Here is a 23,107-nt window from a genome sequence, read left to right on the forward strand (position 1 = left end):
AGAAAATCCACCATCAAAACCCGAAGCAGACAAAAAAAAAAAAAAGGATAGTTTATACAATGTGGTCAAAAAGTTAACATGAATGTACAAAAGAATTGTAAATACATGTGATCTGATCTATCTAATGCTTTGTAGCTGTAAAATCTTTTAGAAGAAATTACTGTTCATTTTAAACAATTTTTATTAGCTGAATAAGTGTAGAACTTTGCCATGACTACAAAAATGTATCATGCAGTTGCATCTGCCCTTCAGTACTTTATTTTAAGCCTCAGTCAATACCAACTTTGTAATCATAATTAATGTCTCATAATTTCACAAAGTAGAAAATGAGAATGCTTTCTTCTGGATTACTATGTGTGTTCAAAAAACAAAATTTTAGTTTACTGTAATAGCACAACAGCAGAATTTATCTTGCAGAGGCTTCCTAATTGACACTTCAAGAAATCTTGAGTCCTTGTACCTCAGATACTAAAAACCAACAAAAAACAAAAAACACACACCAACAACCAAGCTAAAACACCCCTGAAACCCTTCTTTTGCATAACTTTAGCAAACATATGAGAAATATGAGCGCTAGTTTAAAAGAAACCCCCAAAACCACTAACCCTGAGCCTTGAATCTCGTTAACATCATTACAGTTATATTCCACAACAGTAGCAAGAAGAGGAAAATTACTATGAATTAACAACAACAATTCCTATATTTAATGTTATTTAAAAATCAAAGTGTTACCTAAGGCAATTACCTTACAGCCTTTTAATATCTACAGGGAAAAGCCTAAGGAAAAATAATTGACTTTGCTAATTTTACCCTTGGCAATTATAAAATAGCTCTGCATTTCATTACGACTACAGAATTTCACATCTAATTGTCAGCCCCGAGAGAAGCACAGAGATAAATGCATCATACATAAGCTTACACAAGAGTTTAACAGCACAATAAAATTATCTTGGTAGCAGTGGTTTCAGTTAATGTCAGAAACCCCTTTAGTTAAAATTCTAGTCTATACAAGAGCTATGTATGTCTATAGAGGTTATAGCCCACCATGGTCAGTACAACATACAATAGGACGCTGCTCATTTCATTAGCCAGTTTGCTGAGCTACCAAATAAATGCCAGCAAAAAAGCGGTACTGTGATTTTTACTTTGTACATCAAAGAAAACAAAACATTGTGAAGGAAGAAAGTCACAGTTATTTCACACTGCTGAAAAACAGATGCCAGATTTGAAAATTCATCATTTACAAAAGAATAAATACAGTATGTTTAAATCATTGCACCTGTCAAGAGATTTCTATAGCTTGTACTCCAATTTTTCTAACTTCACTGGTAGGGTTAGACGTATGAAAAAGAATAATTTACTAAGTCAATCAGTTTCCATAATGGCATCCCACTTATCGTACGTAGAAGCTATGAAAGTATTTAGATGTCAGAAAAATGAAAAAAGTGCTAAAATGTTTTGGCAGAATTTTCCGACATGCAGTATAATGATTGCTTTTTTTTTTAAAAAAAAAAGTATTTCTTTGCACTTGTGCTTCATTTCACTGTAGGCTTGTTTCCTGGCAATTCTTCAGGGATTATACGTTGCTGCTGCAACCTTTAATGATGTACTAAATGCAAAGTAATAGTGTTACATTTTATAAAAAGTTTCCTCTTATGTTGAAACAAAAAATTGATGTAGGGTTAATTCCTTTGGTCTGCCTTGAGAATGTTACTAAGTACTATAAAAAACCCACCCCAAAACCCCCAAAACCAGATACAAATCAATAATAATTAGTAAAATCAATTGCACCCCATTTTGGTTATGGTATGGCTAAAATTTTGCACTGTTTAAAACTTTTTTTTAATACTTCCTACCAGCTATCACCATAATGGCGTAACCCACTATTTCAGCAGATTGACATCTAATTTACTGTCTCTTCTCCTGAATCTCAGCTCTATGTTACAAAATGACACCACTTTCGAGAGAAACTGTCACACTTATGATCAAAGCAGTACAGAAATACTCAACTACCATCACGAGGAGCTTTAGCAGGAGAATCTAAAAACAATAGACTCCTCAAGCTGAGGATTAAAACTATGGTGATCATTGACAATTGCACACATGACAAACATTTGTTTTACATTACAATCTTCAGTAATCTTCAGACATATAAGAAGTACCCCTGCAAAGAATTATTCTCTGTTTCCAGTGAATGGCACACCAAGCTCTTCAGCCACACATGTAGTTAGGTGTCACACTAGACTGGCACAGGGATGCCCAGGAATGTCTGTCCACCACGGGAGGTTTTAAGAACAAGCTAGGACAACACATGTCAAGAATGATTTGGTGTAGCTGATCCTGTCTGGGGAAAAGAAGAACCGACTCCAGAGATGATCTCTTAAGGTCTCCATCAGTCTCATTTTGTAAGATCATACATTTATACAATTAATTTGTCACAAAAAACATTTCCCTGTAAACTTTCAAACAGTTTGGCTGAGCAGCTGGATTGCAGCTGCCCTTTAGAAGCCAGTACATCCACATTAATAGGGCAATGCAATACTCAGGGGCGTACAAACGCCTAACAAAATAATTTCATTAAGAGTAAAAAGTCACCTGAGCACTGTGTAGACAAAGAAGTGAAGCCTTTTCCCCCAAGAATTTCCTAAGACAGACAAACCTTTCACAAAGCACAAGGTAAAACAAGATAACAAACCAAACATCCCTTCAGCTGGCAGTCTGCCAGAGGTGGTGTATTCCAACATGTAATGAGGATGCCACTGCATATACGTTAAATTCACCAAATCAACCGTTCATCCATTACTACCTATGGCCACACTGCTTTAGAATGTATACTAAAGGCCTCAGGACAGTAATTCTACAGGACAGTAGTAAACACGTTCCCAGCAGGAGCAGCCTGTCAATCCATCTACAGCTACAGTGTAAGTATGCTGATTTTTGAAGGGTGCTACAGATACATATACATATCATAACTGCTGATTTTTTTAAAAGACCTCTCTTTCGGAAGACTCAGTAATGGTTACTTGCTCTGGCAGTAGAAGAATTTTTTTTCTTTTTACCTTGGTATTCTGCAACTGCGCAAGGCTTGTGCAAGCATTTGCTAGAAGAAAATCTCCACTCAAAACGGCCATTTTATTTCCAAACTGCATATCCTTCAGCGGGCCATCGCATGACTTGAGCTCCCCAATATTTACTATGCCACGATGCACCAGAAAGGCGGTGTGGATCAGTTCCGTAATCTCGGCTAGACTTCGCTGACTGAAAGCAAAAGAAAAAGTATAATTATTTTTGACGCCTTGAATAAAAATATAGGGGAAAAAATACACAGATCACGCTATGTACTAAACAGATATTTTACTAATTATCATATAGCTCTTCTATTTACTTCTAGAAGCCACAACCGGCAAGTGTTAAGCAGACAGAAGTATCTCATCAGGCCCCTAAGTATTTCCAGGGGAGCCGCAGGTACCGCAGGTTCCATTTGGAGGAACACTGCCCTTTGTTTTAATTCTTTCAAAAAAAACCACAACAGGCTAGGTAATCAATACAGTCCTCATGGTGCCTTCTTTTTTTGCTTTGTCTTCTAGAAGCTGGAGGGACACTGACACAAAGAAAATGCCAAGCAGAAAGTACTGATGGGAAGCAACAAAGGACGTATCAGCAGGGGACTCGCGAGCAAGCCGATTCGAACACTAAGAATGTTGCAGTCAACGACTGCTCAAATTAGAGTTAAATTAATAACAGGATACCTTGTAGTTCAATAATACAAAGGGAGAAGGGTGTAGGGGGGAGAGGAGAGAGAGCTGAACATTTCAGAACTGTGTACTAACGATATTTCACTGTTTTAGTCAGAAGAAGCAAAGGTGATTGTCCAGCAAAGAGGCAGACCCAATTTTATTTGGATAGGTTTACAAAACACTTCTTATTCCAACACACAGTGTGCTACATTCTGAATTTAGGGGCTTCAAATCTGTGTGAGAGTCTTGCCACAGAGGTTATCCCATAGAGGCTTGCCCTCTATTTATTTTCATTTTTGGGAAAAGGCATGAAAAGAGTCATTAGCACAGCCTTCTCCCGCAATTCAACCCCATAGCTCCCAAGAGTTAGCGACTGTCACTTCAAGGAGCCCAGAGATGTCACCTTAGCTCAGAACTACAACAGGGCAATGAACAGACATAATAGCTGAGTGGGGACAAGGGGAGGGGGGAACAGAGCAACACACTGGAGCATCCTCTTAATGCTGCAAACCTAGATATACACAGGCCCCCCTCATATGAAATCTTCAGCGCATACACATCTTTCCTGACTCAAGCAGTTCCCCTTATGTCATAGAGACTTCACGTATGAGCAAAAACGCAATGCGTGCCCTCAACTAGACAGATGACTAAAAGGCCTTAAAGTTCAAACTAAATTGCAACCTAGTACAAGGCATGTTCTGCTCTCCGTGCATATTCAAAAGCAGCCAAGCACTGATTCACTGAGTAACCAAACTGCTCCATACCTTCACATACGCGTATACCTGGCGATACACGTTAGAGTCTGCCCCAGTACCAGCACAGTACTGAGTAAATTAATACTGCTTGCTCTGGACTGTGCAGATTTGTTGCACCCACACCAAATGATATTCTTTTAAAGTAACCTTCTGCCCCAAATACATCTGACCTGTGAAGAGCCCCAGCAGCAACCCGTTTCAGGCCAGTGATCTGTGCCAATTAGCAAGCGGTAAGAGATAGCAGAGCCACATAGCCTGGGCAGGCATGCAAAAGCTAGATGAGCTGGAGGGGAAGAGGATAAACATAGGTTCCCAATGTATTTTGTCACACACAAAAAACCTAAACTGTTTTAAAAGCTGCCTTTATAATTTACAATTTTTCCTCCATGAAAAGAATCTGAAAACAAAGCAGCTAGCCATTCTCCGTGTAGACAAAAAAATTGAAGGTTGATGCTGTTTTTCAAAGAGGCAAGGGAGAAACTACAGCCGCAGTATTGTAATCACGCTTGGCTCGGCTCTAACATAGGGTTAATAAAATTTCAAGCTCGGAGAAAAAGACTAACAAGACATCCTGATGCTCCTGCTGTCATTGTCAGGGCAGCCCTTGGAGGAAATGTCCATATCAATTCGGTTTATCAGATGGACAGCTGATCAACATTAAACAGACTTGCTCTGGGCAGATTGAGCCGAGCTACCTGTTATGAATAGCAATGAGAGCCCTCTGCTCCCTGCTGCCGAGCTCTGCCATTTCCGACTGCCGCAGATCCCAGGACATATGGGGATCCCTAGTGACGAGCACATAAAGCTGCAGCTAACTCAAGCGATGGCTCATTTCCCCCAGCTGAAAGCAGGCATTAATATCCCGAGGAGATCAGGCCCGCCTCTGTGACCCCCAACTATTGAAGCAAAACAATGACTGTCCTATTTCTTCATTTAATAAGCTTTTAATGAAGGAAATCAAAATCCCCTCTTTGACTTCAGCATCGCTCTTCATGAAAAGGTTACACAAATACATCAGTGTCATGCTTTCCAAATGCTCAAGATCTGGATGTTTTCATTTCTTTTTCTGTAATCCGTTTGTTCTCCAAACGGTATTCATATTATTTGTGCTAAAAAGAACTATATTAGGCAGATAATCTGCATCCAATTCTAATCTTATACACCACTCTTCCACTCTCTCTGTAGTGAACTAAATATATAAGAACCAAAGCTACTGCAGAAATCCCAGGCAATAGATTTAATTTTTTTTTGCAAAAACCCCATAATACCCAGGCACAACTAAAAGGCCCAGAGTGCTGCTATGAATACATGGGGGTTCTTGAGATGACTCTGTAAAACATCCAACAAAAAACTCCCCCCTGATATTAAGTTACTATTGAATGGCTAAAGCAATATTATATACAGCTTTCTCAATCTAAAGTACAAGTCAGTAATTAAATAATTTTGTATTTGAAAGCAGCTAATCCCAAAATACAAAAAATTTAACATTTATGCAATGCTGGACTTAAAACAACATATGACTGAGTACAAAAGCAGAAACAACAGGGCAAGAGGATTATGAACGCCTACTGCTTCCATCCTATTCCCACTCCAGACCCCATGTTCACCCAACAAAGAAGCAGTTGCCACAAGAGTTACTTACATAGCAAGGTAATACTGAGAAAAGAGTCAACATTTTAAAAATACATTAAATATCTAAATGGAAGCAGAATAAGAATAAGGAACACTTTTTCACAAAATGCCAAAGTACATTCATCTGTCTTTCTCGGCCTTTGCCACTGAAGGAAGAACTCCCTGCAAACCACCACGAACTGCCCCAGAGGCTCCACTTCCAGGCGTCATATTTCAAGAGATGATGCTGTTTTGAGCTCCACGCACCCCTTAATCTCCTTTTCTTTCTCCCCGTTCCAAGATCAACCCCCATGCAGTAATGTTGCTCCAAAGACGGTGGCGCAGAGGCTTGGACAGTACCTGGGCGACCTTACTAAGAAGTTTTGATGGGACACAGTCAAACAGGCACAAGTTCAATTGTTAGGTGCATTATTTAAGCCGAGTTAATTGGGAAACACAGCTCCCCCTTCCCCTCCACCACTAAGAGAACACCAGAACAGTTGAGGTTGGAAGGGACCTCTAGAGGTCATCTGGTCCAAACCCCTTGTTCAAGCAGGGCCACCTGGAGCCAGTCATCCAGGACCAGGTGGCTTTTTAATATCCCCAAGGACAGAGGCTCCACAACCTCTGTTTCTGTAAACAGGACAACAGGACATATTTGCTCATCACCCTTTCAAGTCAATTACTATCTACTACCTCAGTGAATACTTCCCCCTACCCCTTCCAGTCTTTGTTAAAATCCTCAGACACATTCTTGGCTCTCTTCTTTCTTCTCTTTACTTCACGAAAAATCTTATTTCACATGCTTCTCTTGCCTGTGGTGTGTAAAAGGGAGCAGCACGTTAAGTTGCCTCATGCTTTTCTGCTCAACTGTAGTACCAGTGTATCCTTTTAGTACCAGTGTAACTAACAGAAATCTCTGTAAAATGCTTGCTATAAAGTATCCCTTAGGTTATAAGCTCTTCAAGCTGCAAATGTCATCCTGGAAAGTATGAAGGAAACACTAACTTCACAAGTAATTTAAAAAACCTCTTCAGCAAGGTCAATTGACACTATACCGACTTTAGGACTGTGAAAGAGCAGCTTGGATGAAAGGACTAGAAAAACCTCAAAACTAAGTTATGTAACAATTAGATCCTGCAACAAGAAAAACAAGTGCAATTTCTAGTCTTCCTCTTTGCTCTCCTCCTGCAATGAAGTCACATAGACCACTCATATTCAAGTATGCTTTGGTGAACTTTAGTGAACTGCTGAGCAGACTTCAGGAAATCTTTTATATCTGCCCTTATAAACTAATGCAGTAGCTGCAACATCCTGCTGCTGTGACGCCAAAACAATGAACACAGGTTTTGTAGAAACCCCACACTCATACAGGCACCACAACTACAGAGAAAAATAAAGAACTAAATGGAGAAACTTTGTAAATATGATTCTATCTCAAAAAACGCATTTCACAATTTTGTTTTGGATTAAAGTTTCCTATTTGTATGCCAGGGAGTCTGCCTCATCACAGTATCACCATTACTAAGATGCAGATTTCAACACAAACTTTAAAGCCTTCACAAAACTACATGAAATAGCAAATGGATTTGGCAAAATATTGAAACAAAATTCTGTGGAAACAAAATAAGTTTTGATAGCAGATTTCCTGTGCAACCTTCTAAAACTAATTTTGCAGTGTTGCCTCCCGTCATCCTGAATATCTTTGTTTGCGTTATCTTTAAAGGCTTGCACCTACGAAACGTTAGCCAGTACAATCTCTTTAAGAGTTCTTATAAGAGACTTCAAGTCCCTAATTTCAATAGAATAGAAATAGCATTTTGCTAAACACATGATAAAACAGAAACAATAAATAATTCAATTGTATTGCTGTGAACAAAAGAGTACTTCAGCTTAAATACCCCTCTGCAATATTTGCAATGGGAACTCAAGCTTCAGTAACAGCAAGACAACCTGAGTCAGTTCACGTTTCATTATCAGAAATACACTGGCCCTCTCAGAGGATGATAGGTTATGCAAAGAACCATTTAATAATATAAAATGTTAATAGCAGGCATAATATTTCACAGAAACAGACCAAAGACTGACACTGGCCACTAAAATCCGTATTCTAAAATTTTCAACAATGAAAGCAACTGCAATGAACAAAGACAATTAAATTGATAGATCAAAAATTCTTTAAGAACTCTTATCATTGAACATTTGAATTAAAGTGGCTAACAGTATACACCCAAGATTTGAACATTTTCTCTGTCATTGTTCACCCAATAGCTTCCCTTCAAAACACAAAAGATTAATTTGGATGAATAGCCTTACATTCGGTATTTAAAAAAAAAAACAACCAACTCTCAAAAATACCAGCATCTATTCCAGTTTAGTGACAACTATAATAAACTATATATACCTGTGATCTCAAAAGTGACATAGTTCTTTAGTGGAAAATTACATACGAAATTATATATGTAATTACATATTAACATATTACAATATTAATTAAATATTAACTAAAGAATTAAAGTAATAATCTTAAGCACAGACAATGTATTTGGGCAGAACTTGGTATATTTTTGTGAAGACAGGAAGGTGCACACACTAAATTCAAATTTAACCTGTATCCTTTGGTCATTGTGCTGCACCAGGATAACCCACTTAGTTACACAGCAAGAAAGGGCAGTGACTTTTACAGTTCTTTTTTCCATTCACTTGTCAAAGTCAATGCCATGGTTAATAAAACCATGATTAAAAGAACAATGTATAGTGAGCAACAAACAGGATCATGGTGATGGAAAGCATCATTCTCATCTTCTGTGTATAGTTTATTTTACAAGAAATTAAAGGGCGGGGGGGGTGTGGGGGTGTGGGAAGGTGTTTAAACCAGTCAACAGGTATGGCAGGTGCTTTGGTTTCACTAACAGGAAAAACGTTCAGGATACAGCAGCAGACTTAAGTGCAGCACCAAATATTCATTGCATGACCATGACTTACGTATCTGTTCTCTAGCAGGAAGTATCTACCCACTGCTATCCTTTAACAAGGTCAGACACTAAGACTTCTGTGGTTCCTCCTATCTTGTCGCTAAGCTACTGTAAGGGCATCTTCCACCTGAGGGCTAAATGAAGTTTAAAGACATCAATTCTATGAAGTTTATTGAGTATGCTGCTTAATTGCACTCCTATCAATCAATTTATTTTTAAACTGGCTATATATCTTACCTCTTTCATCTCCATACCTTGCTAGCATCACAAAGTTTTTGAAGCAAAACTTCTACCTATGCTCCTTTATGTATTTTTCCATATATATTCCTGAAAATATATTATATTTTCATTCTGTATTAAACACCCCACCCCACCCCACCCCCCCCCATTTGCCTAAATTCTTTTCCCCCTAATTTGTCTTAGGAAGCTTTTCTCTCAGCCCCTTATAGGGTTTGAAAATATTTTCTGATTTTTAGCGGGCAGACGTTCACTTCAATTCAGCAAGCCAGTTTCTCTAAGCGCTGAGGGTGGTCACCAGAGGGGAGAGGGACACGTGAAGTCAGGCTCCCGTTCCTTGTCTTAATGCAGGAATTATGAAGAAGGGTTTTGGCAGTCTTGATTTCACTGATAATTAATGTAGGTCTACCACAGAACAACCAATTCCCCCTTTGTACTCCAGACAGCGACATGAAACAACCAGTTTGTATCAGTTTCCAAACTAGCGCCACTGATGTGCAAAGACAGACACCTCTGTGTCATTACAGCGTAGCTAGCAGCCCTCAAGCCTTGAAGCCAGCTGCCTGCACCAGACTGCAAGCGAACCACATTTGCATCATCATCTCCCAGCAAAATGAAGCCCTACCTGGTGAACTTCAGAGTCTGAAGGCTCTGTCTGGCTTACTCCTATATACAACATCAGTGGCCAGCGAAGTAACAGGGACCACAACCTACAGCACCACTCATTTTTCTTGTGCTGGATGACACCATCACGGTCATTCCCCTTTCAAAGCGCATGGGCTAAAATAAAAATATTCCCAGCCTGGAAGCAAAAGCATCAATTCTGGGAAGCAGGTGACAGAGTCTAGACACAGATCTGTGGTAAGAATCACTACCCCAAGTTCAGTTTAAAAAAAGAAAGCGTTAATCAGAGAAGCCAGCAGAAGAATACCACCAGCATCAGTGTGTCAAACCGATTCTTCCAGGACTTGGAGGCAGACACGCAGGCTGGGACCAGTAAAGACGAAAACAACAAGAGGAAGCCTGCACAGTAAGAAGTATCTAATGATTGTAAGATCCAGAAAATCAGTAGCAATCCAGCAGAGCTAAGAGATCAGGAGCAGGTGGGCTGACCTGACCAGGTAAGAATCCAGATACACCTGCCCTAAAGACAATCCTTGTCATGTTAGGCCTTCTACAGCAAGGAGGATGCAAAGGACATTTTGCAAGGGACAGGTATTAAAAGAACATTTGCACTGCTCAAACCAGATGTGAGACATGGAGGCAAGCTTAGCTATGTTTTTAAGCCTCATAGACAAGGATATGAGAACTTCTGTAGCTTCACATCCAATTTCAGTTATTACTGATTTCGTACTCGCTAGAAAGTGTTAAGAAGGGAGACAACAATTACTTCTGCTGTTCTTAGAGACTTTTTCTACACTACTAGGGAAGAAAAAGTAGACTTGAGACATGAGCCAGTATTTAAATAAATACTGTTAAAAAAAGGTGGCTTTACAGTTTAGATTCTATGGCGCTTTTTTTTTGTTTTTTTAAAGGGCTGGCTAGCTTAACTTCACAATTCAAACCAAACTAAAACCACAAGTATTCTGAAGATGTAAAGAAAAAAGAGAAACTAATATGATATCTGCAAAAAGATTTATTGGATTACTTGAACACTGATGCTAAGAAATCAGTAATTAGAGCTACTAATTTATAAGCATGTTGTCAAATTTATTAAAATTTGGCATTATTAAAATCACATGCCATAATTCCCCATTTTGAAATCACTGGCTATCCCAATGGGAAGGTTCACATTTCCAAAATGAAGTAAAGCTGTCAAATGCAATATTGTCTTTTTATAAGGCAATTATCAAGACTTAAACGTCTCACAAATAAAAGACGAGTTGAAATTCTAGTAGGTGTCTGCTATAGATTATATTAACAGCTATGTAGACCATATAAAGTATTATATTAAGTCATATCAAAAGCTAAGATGTTTACTTCTTCAAGGAGCTACTTCTCTCATTATTTAAATACAGATGCAGATACTACATGAGAATTTACTTTGAATAATGTATGTCAGCAATATAACATATTGTCACTATCTTGAATTTCTAAAAGAAAATTTCCTAGCTCAAGAAGTGTTGCATTCAACTTGAATTCTCTATTAAAACTTTAATTTGCTACAAAGAGTTCATATCTGAACTAAAAGTTTAGGTACAAGTGAACATGATCTCAATATATTTGTTATATGAAAACAATATAATCAAAACCATAGCAGCATATGAACATTCTTTATAAAATGACATAATATTCAGAAGTATATAATATTATGCATAAGCGATTTTTTTAATGATAAAACAAGCTGCACCGGTCAGATAAATTAAACAGAAAAATATGAACAGTTTTTGGAAACTCTTCAAGAATATTTTGCTCCATGACCAAAAAGCCACAATTCCCCAGTTAAAAAGACCAGGCTGATTAAAAACAAAACAAAACGCTAAAAAAGTCATGGCTTAGACAAAGCCAAACCAGCTATAATTCCCTCCCTCTCTAGCTCAAATAAACTGGAAAACTGATAGCAACAAATGCAAATCAGGGAAACTAGGCAAGGAAGAAAATTGATAAAGGAACGAACAAGAAAACGCAGGGATGGAGAGGAAGCTGAGCATAGGCCATTTAAAAAGGATGTACTAAAAACCCCACAAAGCCACAAAGAATTTTAAGAACTGCATTGGTCCATTAGGTAAGGGTGGTCAGAAACATAACAACACAAAGGCAAGGGATTTTAGAAAGCCTGTTATATTTTTAGGCAATATATTCATTCAACCAGATATTTATATCTTCTAGTCCAGTAGTGAATAAAAATGCTCACGAACAGCAGTGGTGGTGAAGATTTTATAGTCAGTACGTCCAGAGGACTTGCAGTCAGGAGGGAAGGCAACAGAAAAGGAATAACATAGCTGATAAACAGCAAAGAATATGAATCATCTTCAATATAGAGTCAACCGAGCTGGTTCAATATGCTTTACTCAAGTAAAAATATGCATTGCAAAAAAAAAAAATAATCAAACAATCTGAGCTAGAATTACAGAAAGCAGACCATATACGTTCAGGACAAGGGACTCTTTTGGAAAGAAAACAGTCAGGATTTGGAAAAGGGTGGAAGAGGGGTGAAGGAACAGATCACCCCAGATAATCAGCTGAGATATAAGGATACCACTGTTGTCAGAAAGGCTATTAGGAACCATTGATGATTTAAGGGAAGAATGCTAAAATAAAAGTAGTGTTTCTGTCAACCCTGGGCTTCCAATGCCAGTAAAAATCATTACTGGAAAGCAGGAAAAAGTTTAGAGAAGAGTTACGCTACCAATAAGAGTAACAGAAAACATACAAAGGAAGAAACGAAATCTATTTAATCTAAGGAGAAGGCTGGTATTGAATCTGTAGACGGACTTGGTCATGGCCATTTCAAGAAGGTTTAAGTATCTACACTATAGAAAACAAATGAGAAGAAAATACTCAATATTATTGAGCAAAGAACAAATAAGATCCAGGTGAAGGCACTTTCCAAAATCTATTACGAAGAGTAATGATGTACTCGCCAACACTGGCAAAACTGAAGACAACACCCGATGAAATCCCGCTTAAGCACAAGTATTAGAGCTCATTAAAGTTGGGGAAATCCTACGGCCTGTTTTGTATTGCAAGCCAATCTGACTAGCAAAATTATCTCTCTTAGTTATTCATGTATTCATGAACCATGAAGCCAAGGGAAGGAAACTTTTCAGAAAATAAACAAAAGACAACTTAGATTTGGCAGCAGTTAATGTTGTCCCTGTATCTGAAAACTTACTATTGGCCAGCAGCCCATTTTCTTTTAAGGAGGTACAGATGCTTTCAGCATTGGTATTTCCAAATGCATTTATTATTTCAGCCACCTTATTCGGGAGACACATCAAAATCAGAGCCACTTTGCCCATTACAGTTACCTCCCATTCCCAGCGCAGGAGCATCCCAAGCCACCAGAAGGCTGGGAACCACAGGCATATTGAATTTAATTCTATCTTACTGCATGTAGAGAACAAACATTTCAAAATTCATTTTAAGCAAGTTCTGCAAGAGGAAGCAACCTATATTCAGGATTCGTATCTGTCTTCACATATTTAGGTATCCACATTGGTAATGCCATGTACTTGGTGCTGTACTAACCTGGGAATACATGCGAGTACTCCCACAAAGAACAGGAGATAAAGAAAAACAGAGACCATCTACAAAATTATTTTATGTATATAAGGGTGTGTATTTTACCTAAGTACACATATTTTCTTTAATTACAGTTTTCCGTATAACCATTAGGGGGTTCTAGCCATGCAAGTCACATTTATTAAAGGCAGCATGTCAAATAAGAGTTGACAATTACAGGCTATATCAATACACATTATGCCAGATGGTAATGAGCCATACACAAAGGGCCAGCCATCCAAAATAATCACACCATTTTCCACAGAAATGTTGAAGAGGTTATGGTTTATTACACAGTGCTCATTAGATATACGGTGGCAGCATTAGCAATTTTTCCTTCATTTGTGTCTCATTTAAGACTCTGCCCCCACAAGCCCATTCAAATTAGTACACAAGGTTAAAATCATTATGGTCAGAGGGAAAAAAAATTAAGTTATATTTTTATTTTACAGTAGTGGTGGATCAAAGGTCCCTGGAATCTATTATTCTCTCAACTATTATCTAACACAGGATACTAAAAAGAATGACATTCACTGTCATTTGCTGTGAAGAAAGATAGCCTATTTTAAATGGGCAAACTCTATATTAATTAATAACACTAAGTGAAAACAACAGTTAGGTCATGACACGAAGTGACAAGAGTCAAAACTAAAAGTTGAAACTGAACTTTCATCCTTGGCTTTGAATTTTCTCATCTGTGCTTTAATTTTCTGCTTTAAAACACAGAAATATTTAAGTGTCCAAAAGGCAACTCATCTTCCACAGCGGGTTGGAAAAACCCTTGTCTCGAATAGCCAGAGTGCCACCTCTGAGAAAACACCTATAAGATATGAAGTACCTTTCCACCCAGCTGCATATGTTGACTTCCAGCTAGAAAATATTAGACACATTTATTTTCCTGCCTTTCTGTGCTGATAGAAGGTACGTGGGTGAAAAGATATAACAGGGCAAATGTGAACATTTGTCGGCACAAGCAAGGACATGTTTATCACTTAAACATGCAGATGTCCCCCAAACTCCAAGTGGGGGCGGGGGTGGTGGGGAAGAGAGTGAGAGGACTTGAGCACTGGACATGCCACCTGACAACACGACTGCAGAGAAACGGCTTTTCAGTTCAAGCTCCTCTTTTGAAGCCTGCAGAGCATCACTCAGAAATCTGGGCCTTGCATCACGCAGCCACCTGGCTCAAAAGGCCAGGGTATCCTTACACCTCCTTCCTCAGCCACTCCTGCTGAGCTATTCTGCTGTTACACAAAATGCTGAATTATTCATTCAGCCAGATGGCAAAAGAGTGAAAAAAGTCAGCCGGTCTCCAGGAGATTACGGGAGAGAAAGGTGGGACACCTGGACTCCAGTTCCCACTCCACAAAGTTACTGGGAGGGGAAAAAACGTTACATTCCTGACCTAGGTGTCCTATATCCCTGTGTGAAGAGGGTTTTTTCTGAAAACTCAGACGGAGGAGTACTGGGGATTTATATCCTTTCAAATATTTGAGGGAGCCAAGCCTGGACTTCCTGCAGCCTCAGTGAATGCTTAGTCTGAGAATAAAGAATGTGGAGCAGAGTTAACAGCGCATCTCCAGTTTGGGAATCCTACCCTAAATAATTTCCTAGTTAAATCAGCCAACAAATCTTGTCCATGTTTGCAATTGTTTGAAAGACATAAAGCATGCTTTATTTAATAGGGTCTTAAAAAAAAAAGAAAGCTTACAAAATTAAAAATAATTTAATCAATTCCAGGCAATGCAAGTCTACGATAACCAAACAGGTACTCTGATAACTGAAGTAAACAGGTTTCTATCAACAACGATATTTGCATCAAGTTCATTCTACTACTTGCCATTTGTACCGTTCATTTTATTACTGACAAAACTACTTACGCCACCAAGGTGGCACTTCTACAGGCAGACATCAGCAAATATGAAACCTGTGCAATGTGAAACAAATGCAAGCCCCTGATTCACTAAAAAATCCAAAGGGCATCAGGCTGATTTAAAGGTCAAAGCAGAACACAGCAATCATTATGCATAAGTTTTATATAGTTATTGTCACGCTAAGTTTCCAGACACATCAGAGTAGGTTTAAACTCTCCAATGTTGATTCAAAAATGGAAGACCTGTGACCAATTCTTGAAAGCTGATCACAAGCAAGCCCACCGCCCGACTACCAGTGTCTAGAAACAACAGACCTATCACTGTTTCCTTAAAACAGCAGTACTACATTTTTAAAAGCTGAAGGTAAAAATAGGATGTTTGAACCTGATGGGGTGGATGAAGAGCAAGCCAAAAGAAGAGTTTAAAATGGAACTAGCAGAAATGTCTTCTTTTTGGCTTACTGAAGTGAGCAAGTTGCAGGTGTTGCAAACAGGAGTCTGGAAAATGCAAGATAGGAGGTGAGCAAAAGCTTTGGCAACAGCTGCTGTAGCATGTCCTTGGGAAAAATGGGATGGTAGGATACACAATGCAGGGAGAGACAGTAAGACTCAGAACTGAATAAGGTATGTTGATGAAAACAATCAAAACAATGAGGTTATGAGATTGTGGATTGGATGACAGTGTTGTCACCAAAGCAGAAATCAAAAAGAACACAATGAAGGAGAAAAAAAAACCCACAACTTTTGTTATGGAAATGACCGAGATTCCCTCCCTTACGATGGCAGCATGTGTCTGCCAGACTGCTTATGGAACAGCTAGGCAACACGTAGGATATCCATCCATCCATCCATCCACGATTACCCAGATTTGCTCTATAGGCCCTTGACAACAAGTATCCTCAATAAAAAGTTTCACATCACGGTTTAAAAATAATTTTGACTATTCTGTATTTTATTTAACCAAAATTAAATACTTCCACTAAAACCAACTGCTAGGATATGAAGGGAAATAAAAGGTCTCACTTGCAGGTAAACGGAAGAAACAGGCTACTAACAATTTTATGGCCGTACTTTCTCTTACCTTATATTAGCTGTTTATCAGCCCTCCAAGACTTTGAAGCACGGCTATCATCTTATTTACGATGACTATGGGAGATGGTTTGAACCAACATTACAGAAATTCCCATTACTGTGTACTGCCAACTATGGGGAGGCTGCCAGAATGACTTATCACTCCAAGTATTTCTCTGAAATATCTCTGAAGAGTTTGTCTATAATTGTATTCAATGTAGCTGAAAGTTAAGGTGCAGTAACCTTGACATTAAAGCTCTGCTACTAATGACACTTGAAATACATGGAACCTTTTTATGCGAGAGAAAAAGAAGGTAATCTTTTTTATGCAGTGAAGAACGAACACCTGATAAATGAGCAGTCCTGTTTAGAGAATAGATTGTTTGTATGTCTAACAGCACAGGAAAAAGGCATTACAAAATAAAATGTGAATCACCAGAATACAGCGTACCAGATATGGTAGGAGTTTTACACATATATAAATATATACATTGTTATATCATGTCTATATAAAACATTAGATATTTCTTGGTATTTCAGAATATGAAAACATACACTGCTTGCACAACCACAGATACCTCATACTATATAAGGAAACCTGTCCTATTCTGAACAGCTGTAACTGCATTTATGTTAGTCAGCAATTAAAAGTACGGTTATCACACCTGCTCTCCTCTCCCCTCCTGAACTTTCAATGTTCAGAACTGGATAGGGACATTAATACTATATATTAAAATGGTTTATTATAGGAATGTTTTTGCTTTTCACAAAGCAGAATTATGCAGCAGATGGATATTGCCTGCCATGTACAAGGAACGAGACTAATAGCTAAAGGGAGACAGCAGACTTCTCTGAGACCTTGTCCCTTACACCAGGTGTGTCGACAGAATCGCCAGCAGGGAAGGGATAATAAACCTTTTGGAGCACGGCACCAACTGCTGCTTCTGGGACCATATCAGCGTAGTAACAAGCATTTGGGGCTGTTGATGTCTGCAAAGTTTTATCATTATTATTAGTATATATTTCATGCAAATGGGCTATTGCGTGATATTGAGAAAATGTGTCTTTTGATAGAAAACCTTACCTACTCTTATATCATTGGCATAATTTCCATCTATTACTACCTTATTTACAGCAGTTCTAAAAGGTATCTGAAAATCCCATGCTTTCGTTGTTTTTTTTTGGTCCTTTCATACCAGAATGATTCAACCTACACATTTTAGTAAGGGGTAAAATGACATCAACCAATTCAAGCAACATTAACCCCAAGTGAGAGATGGTGGAGAGATAGCTATATGCTAATAAACCACCTTCAAGAACAAACTTCATTTCTGCGGAATTCCTACCTAAGTCCACAAAATAGGATCATTTATTGATTGCAGCCACTACGGTAGCTTTGCTAAAATTCAATTTGCTGACTGGAACAGCACATTAATTCAGCTGAACTTTTTGCACTAGTTTTGTTGCAAGGATATCAGAAGCCAGAATGAAGTTTCAGCTATAAGAGACTGAAGTAAGCTTTCTACAGAACACTGTTTTGGTGAAAGATAACAATTATGAAAAAGAAATCAGAAATACTGAATTGTATTCAAAACTTCCTTATGTTTCTTCCCATTCTGGAAATATGAGATGCCCAGAGAGGTGAGGAGTCTCCTTCCCTTGAGACATTCAAAACCCACCTGGCCACATTCCTGTGTCCCCTGCTCTAGGTGTCCCTGCTCAAGCAGGGAGGCTGGATGAGATGATCTCCATAGGTCCCTTCCAACTCCTGCCATTCTGTGATTCTGTGATAATTTATTTGGCTGCATCTTCTCTTTCCACAAACATTTACACAGATTTGGCCAAGTCTTTGGAAAAATTAAAAACGACAACTGCAGATACTTTAATGGACTTCAAGAGCTGGACAATCAAGCTCCAAATCTCACATGCACCAAACGTGCTTCATAATCATGCTGTCAATGCTGATCAGAAGTTTCTAATTGCTACAAACCCTAGAAAGAAAAAAATCTTTCTGCTTTATTTTTTCACTGCCTAAGCACATTCTCAAATACAACATTGTTAGAGTACCATGTTGTATTCATATTCTTGAAATCTTTATCCCTAATTCTCTAACTCCTTATTCCTCTTCTCAAATCACTGATTGTTGTCATCATACATATTTCTAGTAACTTAGAATACAACCATTATCTCCAAATCTGGACTTGCTAGTCTTGCAATTCGTCCATACCTAAAACCTGTTATTCACTTAAGTAAAAATATTAGCTTTCCCCTTAATCTAATAGCCAAGGTGCAACATAGCAAGGACTAATATTCTCTATTCCAATCTGAATTCCAGCCTGACTGAAATATCATCTCATGCCCATTGGAAATGTTTCTGCAAAGATGGTTCATTTCTGTTAATGAGTCACTTCCATCAGGTTAATTCTTGCTATTGTTCCTTAGTAATTTCTCTTCCACTGCCGCATCAAATAAAAAACCACTTTGCTGGTAAAGATGAAGATCTACCACATGAAGATGGCAGCATGCACTTCTATTTCAGTCAATATCTACTTAAAAGGGAGTCAGTCCAAAAATCTGTTTCTCTCAATCCAGCTGTCAATCCTGAAGAAAGTTCAGTTTCTGACATAAGGAACTCTTGATTTTAAATTCTTCACCAGGATTCAACTTAGAACTCTTTCACCCCACCTTCAAAAAGAAAACAAACCAACACAACAGAAAAAATCACCCCCAAGAAAGGTTCTTACGCAATCTTCTCTTGCCTCTCTTCCTGTTTTTCACACCAAAGAAATTTCTTATTACCTTGAACAATGCTGGCTATAGCGCTACAATAAGTGGTAACTTCTTTCTCTTTCCTTGTATTTTCTTTACCTACTTGCTATCTGTTTATAACTCACATGCCTACCTTTATATTGGAATATATTACAAATAATCAAGCTTCTCTGTCGAGCAACACAATGCCCTGTCCACTCCACCTGCAATATTATGCTGCTTTTTTTTTCCATTATTATTATTTTCGAAGCATCTCAGAGCTGTCAAATTCAACATGAAAATCTACTGAAAGTTAAAGGCCAGATACCAGTGAAATAAGAAACGTACATTCGCATAATGTATCATGTCATCAGGGTCCAGAACATTCTGTTATTTCAAGTGGAAGGGAATGGATGTTATATAGTCTTTATACAACCTCATGAACTCTAAGCAAAAAAGAGGATACCTTCTGAACTAGGAGGGCATCATTCATTAGCAGTCAGGCCCACTCTTATTTATGCTTAGCCCCAAAACAATGTGTTGCCACCACAGAAACAACATATTCCCCATACATTTCAAAATATGCCAAAGATCAGTACATATTTTTATATACATATACTTGTGGCATATAATGAAGACCTTCTCCTCAATTCATTCACAGCGGATGAAAAATGTTGTAATATCTTCAGTTACGTTATATTGGAGTACTGACTCAATCATATTAAGATAATAAATTTTTACAGTAAGCCTCGTAATACTTAACTTCGTATTGCTACAATTTTCCAAGTACTGCAGAAATTTATACTGAAACTGCATAACTGCATTGTAAAATTTTTCAAGGGAGAAGTTAATAGGTTGCGCCTGGGAAGAGGGCAAAGAGGGCAGTTGGTACTTCAGCAGATGGGAAAGCATGGGAGATGTTTTGGGACTGTAGGACAAATAAATTACATAAATATAGTTACTCAAGAACTTGCTGTGAAGCAATTGGTCATATTGGCATCATAGTTCTGAGGGATAAGCAGTCCCCAGAGCTGTTGTGTGCTTTCATCACAGCACTGGATTGCGCTGCTTAGGTGATGGTTGGAAATGTCTCTTCACAAATACTTTTTTTTTTTTGTTAAAATTAAATTGAAAGTTCTCAAGTAGAAATTGTTGCAAGGGAAAGATTTCACAACAAACCACCCAAGAACAGCTCTGGTGAAGTGCTCTGGTGCGTGGAGATATCATGCCCCAGGAAGGCTGTACTAGGTCTTGTTACCCACAGGTCAATTGGCCTTTCTTTGAAAAGTTTCCACTAGGGCGAAGGCAGGACTTTGTTGCTCCCACAGCTGTTCCTGACCCACTGCAGAATTTCATCAGTGCTGCTGTGGTTTTGTATGCTGTGCTGCACATCGTGGCAGTCCAGCACGCTCTTCACAAGCAGTGGGAGGAGGAAGCTCCAGGAAAAGGGTGGGCTGGGCAGACAAGACAGCAGGCAGCGTTATGGTTTCTCCAAGGTAAGCCATCCCGACACTGCTTTCTGTGATACTGATAAATTACTTCCTTTAAAAAAAAAACAAACAAACAAAAAAAAACCCACCACAACAAAAAAACACCCCTTTGTAATGTGTATACTGAGTTTACCTTGCTCAGTTACCTAGTGCTAAGCAGACTTATTCTGAACAAGGTTTGAGTACATATCTCTGCATACTCTTTGATTAGCTTTAATCCAGTGCCTTCTGATTTATTCTACAGAGTATGGAGAGGACCTTTTTGTATTCAACACATAATTGCTGTATTTGCACATGCTGTGTATGCTGAAAACAATAAAAAGTTAATGAAGAAAAGTACTGGTTGTAATGAATTAGTAATATTGTTAGATTTGTATTTGGAGTTGATTTTTATTGTTGTGGGTTGAAGATGATCAATAGGAATATGTAATCAAGTTGTATGTGCTTTTCATCTCCTGAGACTCGTCTTGTAAATGAGATGAAGAATCTCACAGGATTTATCCTGGAGAGCAAAAACTAAACAGAATAATTTAGAATAATCACTTAGATTTCCTCACACTAAAAGCTACGAGAAAGCTGCCAAGGATTGAGAAACAAAATCATACATTTCTTAAAGATTATAAAAGACACCACTGCTCATATTTTAAGATACTTTTCCCATTAACTTTCAAACAAATAATTTTGTCAACAGCATCATACTTCTTAATGCACTTAGATATTCAATATTTTAGGACCATGCATTTTATCTACCAGTTAATTAGCTAAGCTTTCACAGTACATGCTAGTTGGGATACTGCACCTTCACTGAAAGCCAGCCTTCCAGAAGATAGGAATAAGAACAGTAAGTCCCAAAGGAAATCATTTTTATGATAAAGAGTCCTAATGTGCCCCAGTAAAGGTGAGGATTGATTGTTATGGTCTATTGTTACTATAATTAGAAGTCAAACACCAATTAGCAGTTCCATTAATAAGATTAATCTCTGCAATATCTGCAGCTGAGACCCAGGGCTTGTGTGCAATAAGCCAGTGTGAATTTAAAGTGCAACAGCTATTCTGCACTACAACTCCCAGTTTAAATATGTACACCAGACAAAAGAAAAAAGCTCTGCATTTGAGTTTTAAGTTCCTACATACACTACTGGTCTTACTAAATCCTTCTCATTTCTTGCTTTTTATTTTGTTTAAACACGTTCTATCATGATACACATCAGTGTTGGAGACAGGTGCAATGCAGCATGAAGTCTCCCAAACTCTGGTTCACAGCCACTCCCTCTGCATTGCACCAGGTCAGGGTATATATGATTTAGTTTTCCATTGCTAGAAAAGTCAGAGAAGCCTACACCATGCAAGGTACAAAGAAGGCTTTTATAAAATTTAGTAGCAGACAGGTCAAGGCAACCCCTAAGTCTCTTAAGTTACACTGTAACAATACAATTAATCTCACCTTCACCAAAATTTACTCATGTTTGCCATGGCATATTAGCCAAGAGGTTTTGTAATGGATTTGCATTTTCCTTTCTTCCTTTTAAAGGGAGACTATTTGATTTCTTTGCACAGAACAATTCATTGGAGATAGATGAATGTGGAGACACTTATATTTCAACTGGAAAGCATTTAAACAATTATCAAAAATCATAACCATCTTTAAGGTTGTCTACAGGAGAAAATTTGCTGGCAAAACCTTACTGGCGAGCCGAGCAAGGGAAGATACAGCTTACACAGTAAAAGACCTCCTTTGCCAGAGTAACATTTACCAGAAGGTAGTCCTTTGCTATTGCAGTCACCTGCTCCAACTGGAAACGTGACAGTCTTCTGAGTCAAGAACAGCGTTATCACCTCTCATCTGTTTGGTCACATTCACAAGGACAGGATAGAGGCTACTTGCCAATAATAGCAGCTCTCAGGGAATGCAGAACAGCCCAAGGTGCGCATCCTCACAGAATATTTATTCTGTTTATCACTCAAAGTGGGACACCTTTTACATCTTCTCAGTTTCCAGAGAAGGTGTGCTTGCACCTTATGCACTATGACACTAAACACACAAAGCAGAGTATTGCCGTTTCAGATCCCTCTCAACCATAAAAACCCAGCTCAATGGCAGTCCAGGACACATGCAGAAGCGAAGTCAACAAACCAATGTCCATTTGTGTTAATTTGTGCAGGCTGTGAGTCTCAAAAGCATACTATAACAAGTGTATAACCTCTACACTTTTGACTACACTATTCCATATTTACCTTTACAGACTGAAGTTGTCTAAGGATCATCATTCATGTAGCTTCAGCTCCCTGGAGAAAGCCTGATTGCCTTTCATGCATACAGTAATTAAAGACTGCTCTAACAAGCACAGCATCACCTCTGTTATGCCTGCCATGGTATGAGTTTTGG

The 23,107-nt window shown here is 38.4% G+C and overlaps 1 protein-coding gene across 4 annotated transcripts in view; it reads right to left on the reverse strand.

Annotated features, from left to right (window-relative positions):
* The window catches only part of PDSS2 (decaprenyl diphosphate synthase subunit 2), a 125,341-nt gene that overhangs the window by 45,240 nt on the left and 56,994 nt on the right, over positions 1-23,107 (reverse strand). For all 4 annotated transcript variants that reach the window (XR_012659610.1, XM_075087398.1, XM_075087396.1 and 1 more), the window contains exon 3: positions 3,060-3,258. Coding sequence is in view for 3 of the 4 variants with exons in the window: in XM_075087398.1 (XP_074943499.1) it covers positions 3,060-3,258 (199 nt within the window). In the remaining variant the exon portion in view is untranslated. The remainder of the gene's footprint in view (positions 1-3,059; positions 3,259-23,107) is intronic.

This window comes from Phalacrocorax aristotelis, chromosome 3 (assembly GCF_949628215.1).
Source record: "Phalacrocorax aristotelis chromosome 3, bGulAri2.1, whole genome shotgun sequence".
NCBI lineage: Eukaryota > Metazoa > Chordata > Aves > Suliformes > Phalacrocoracidae > Phalacrocorax > Phalacrocorax aristotelis.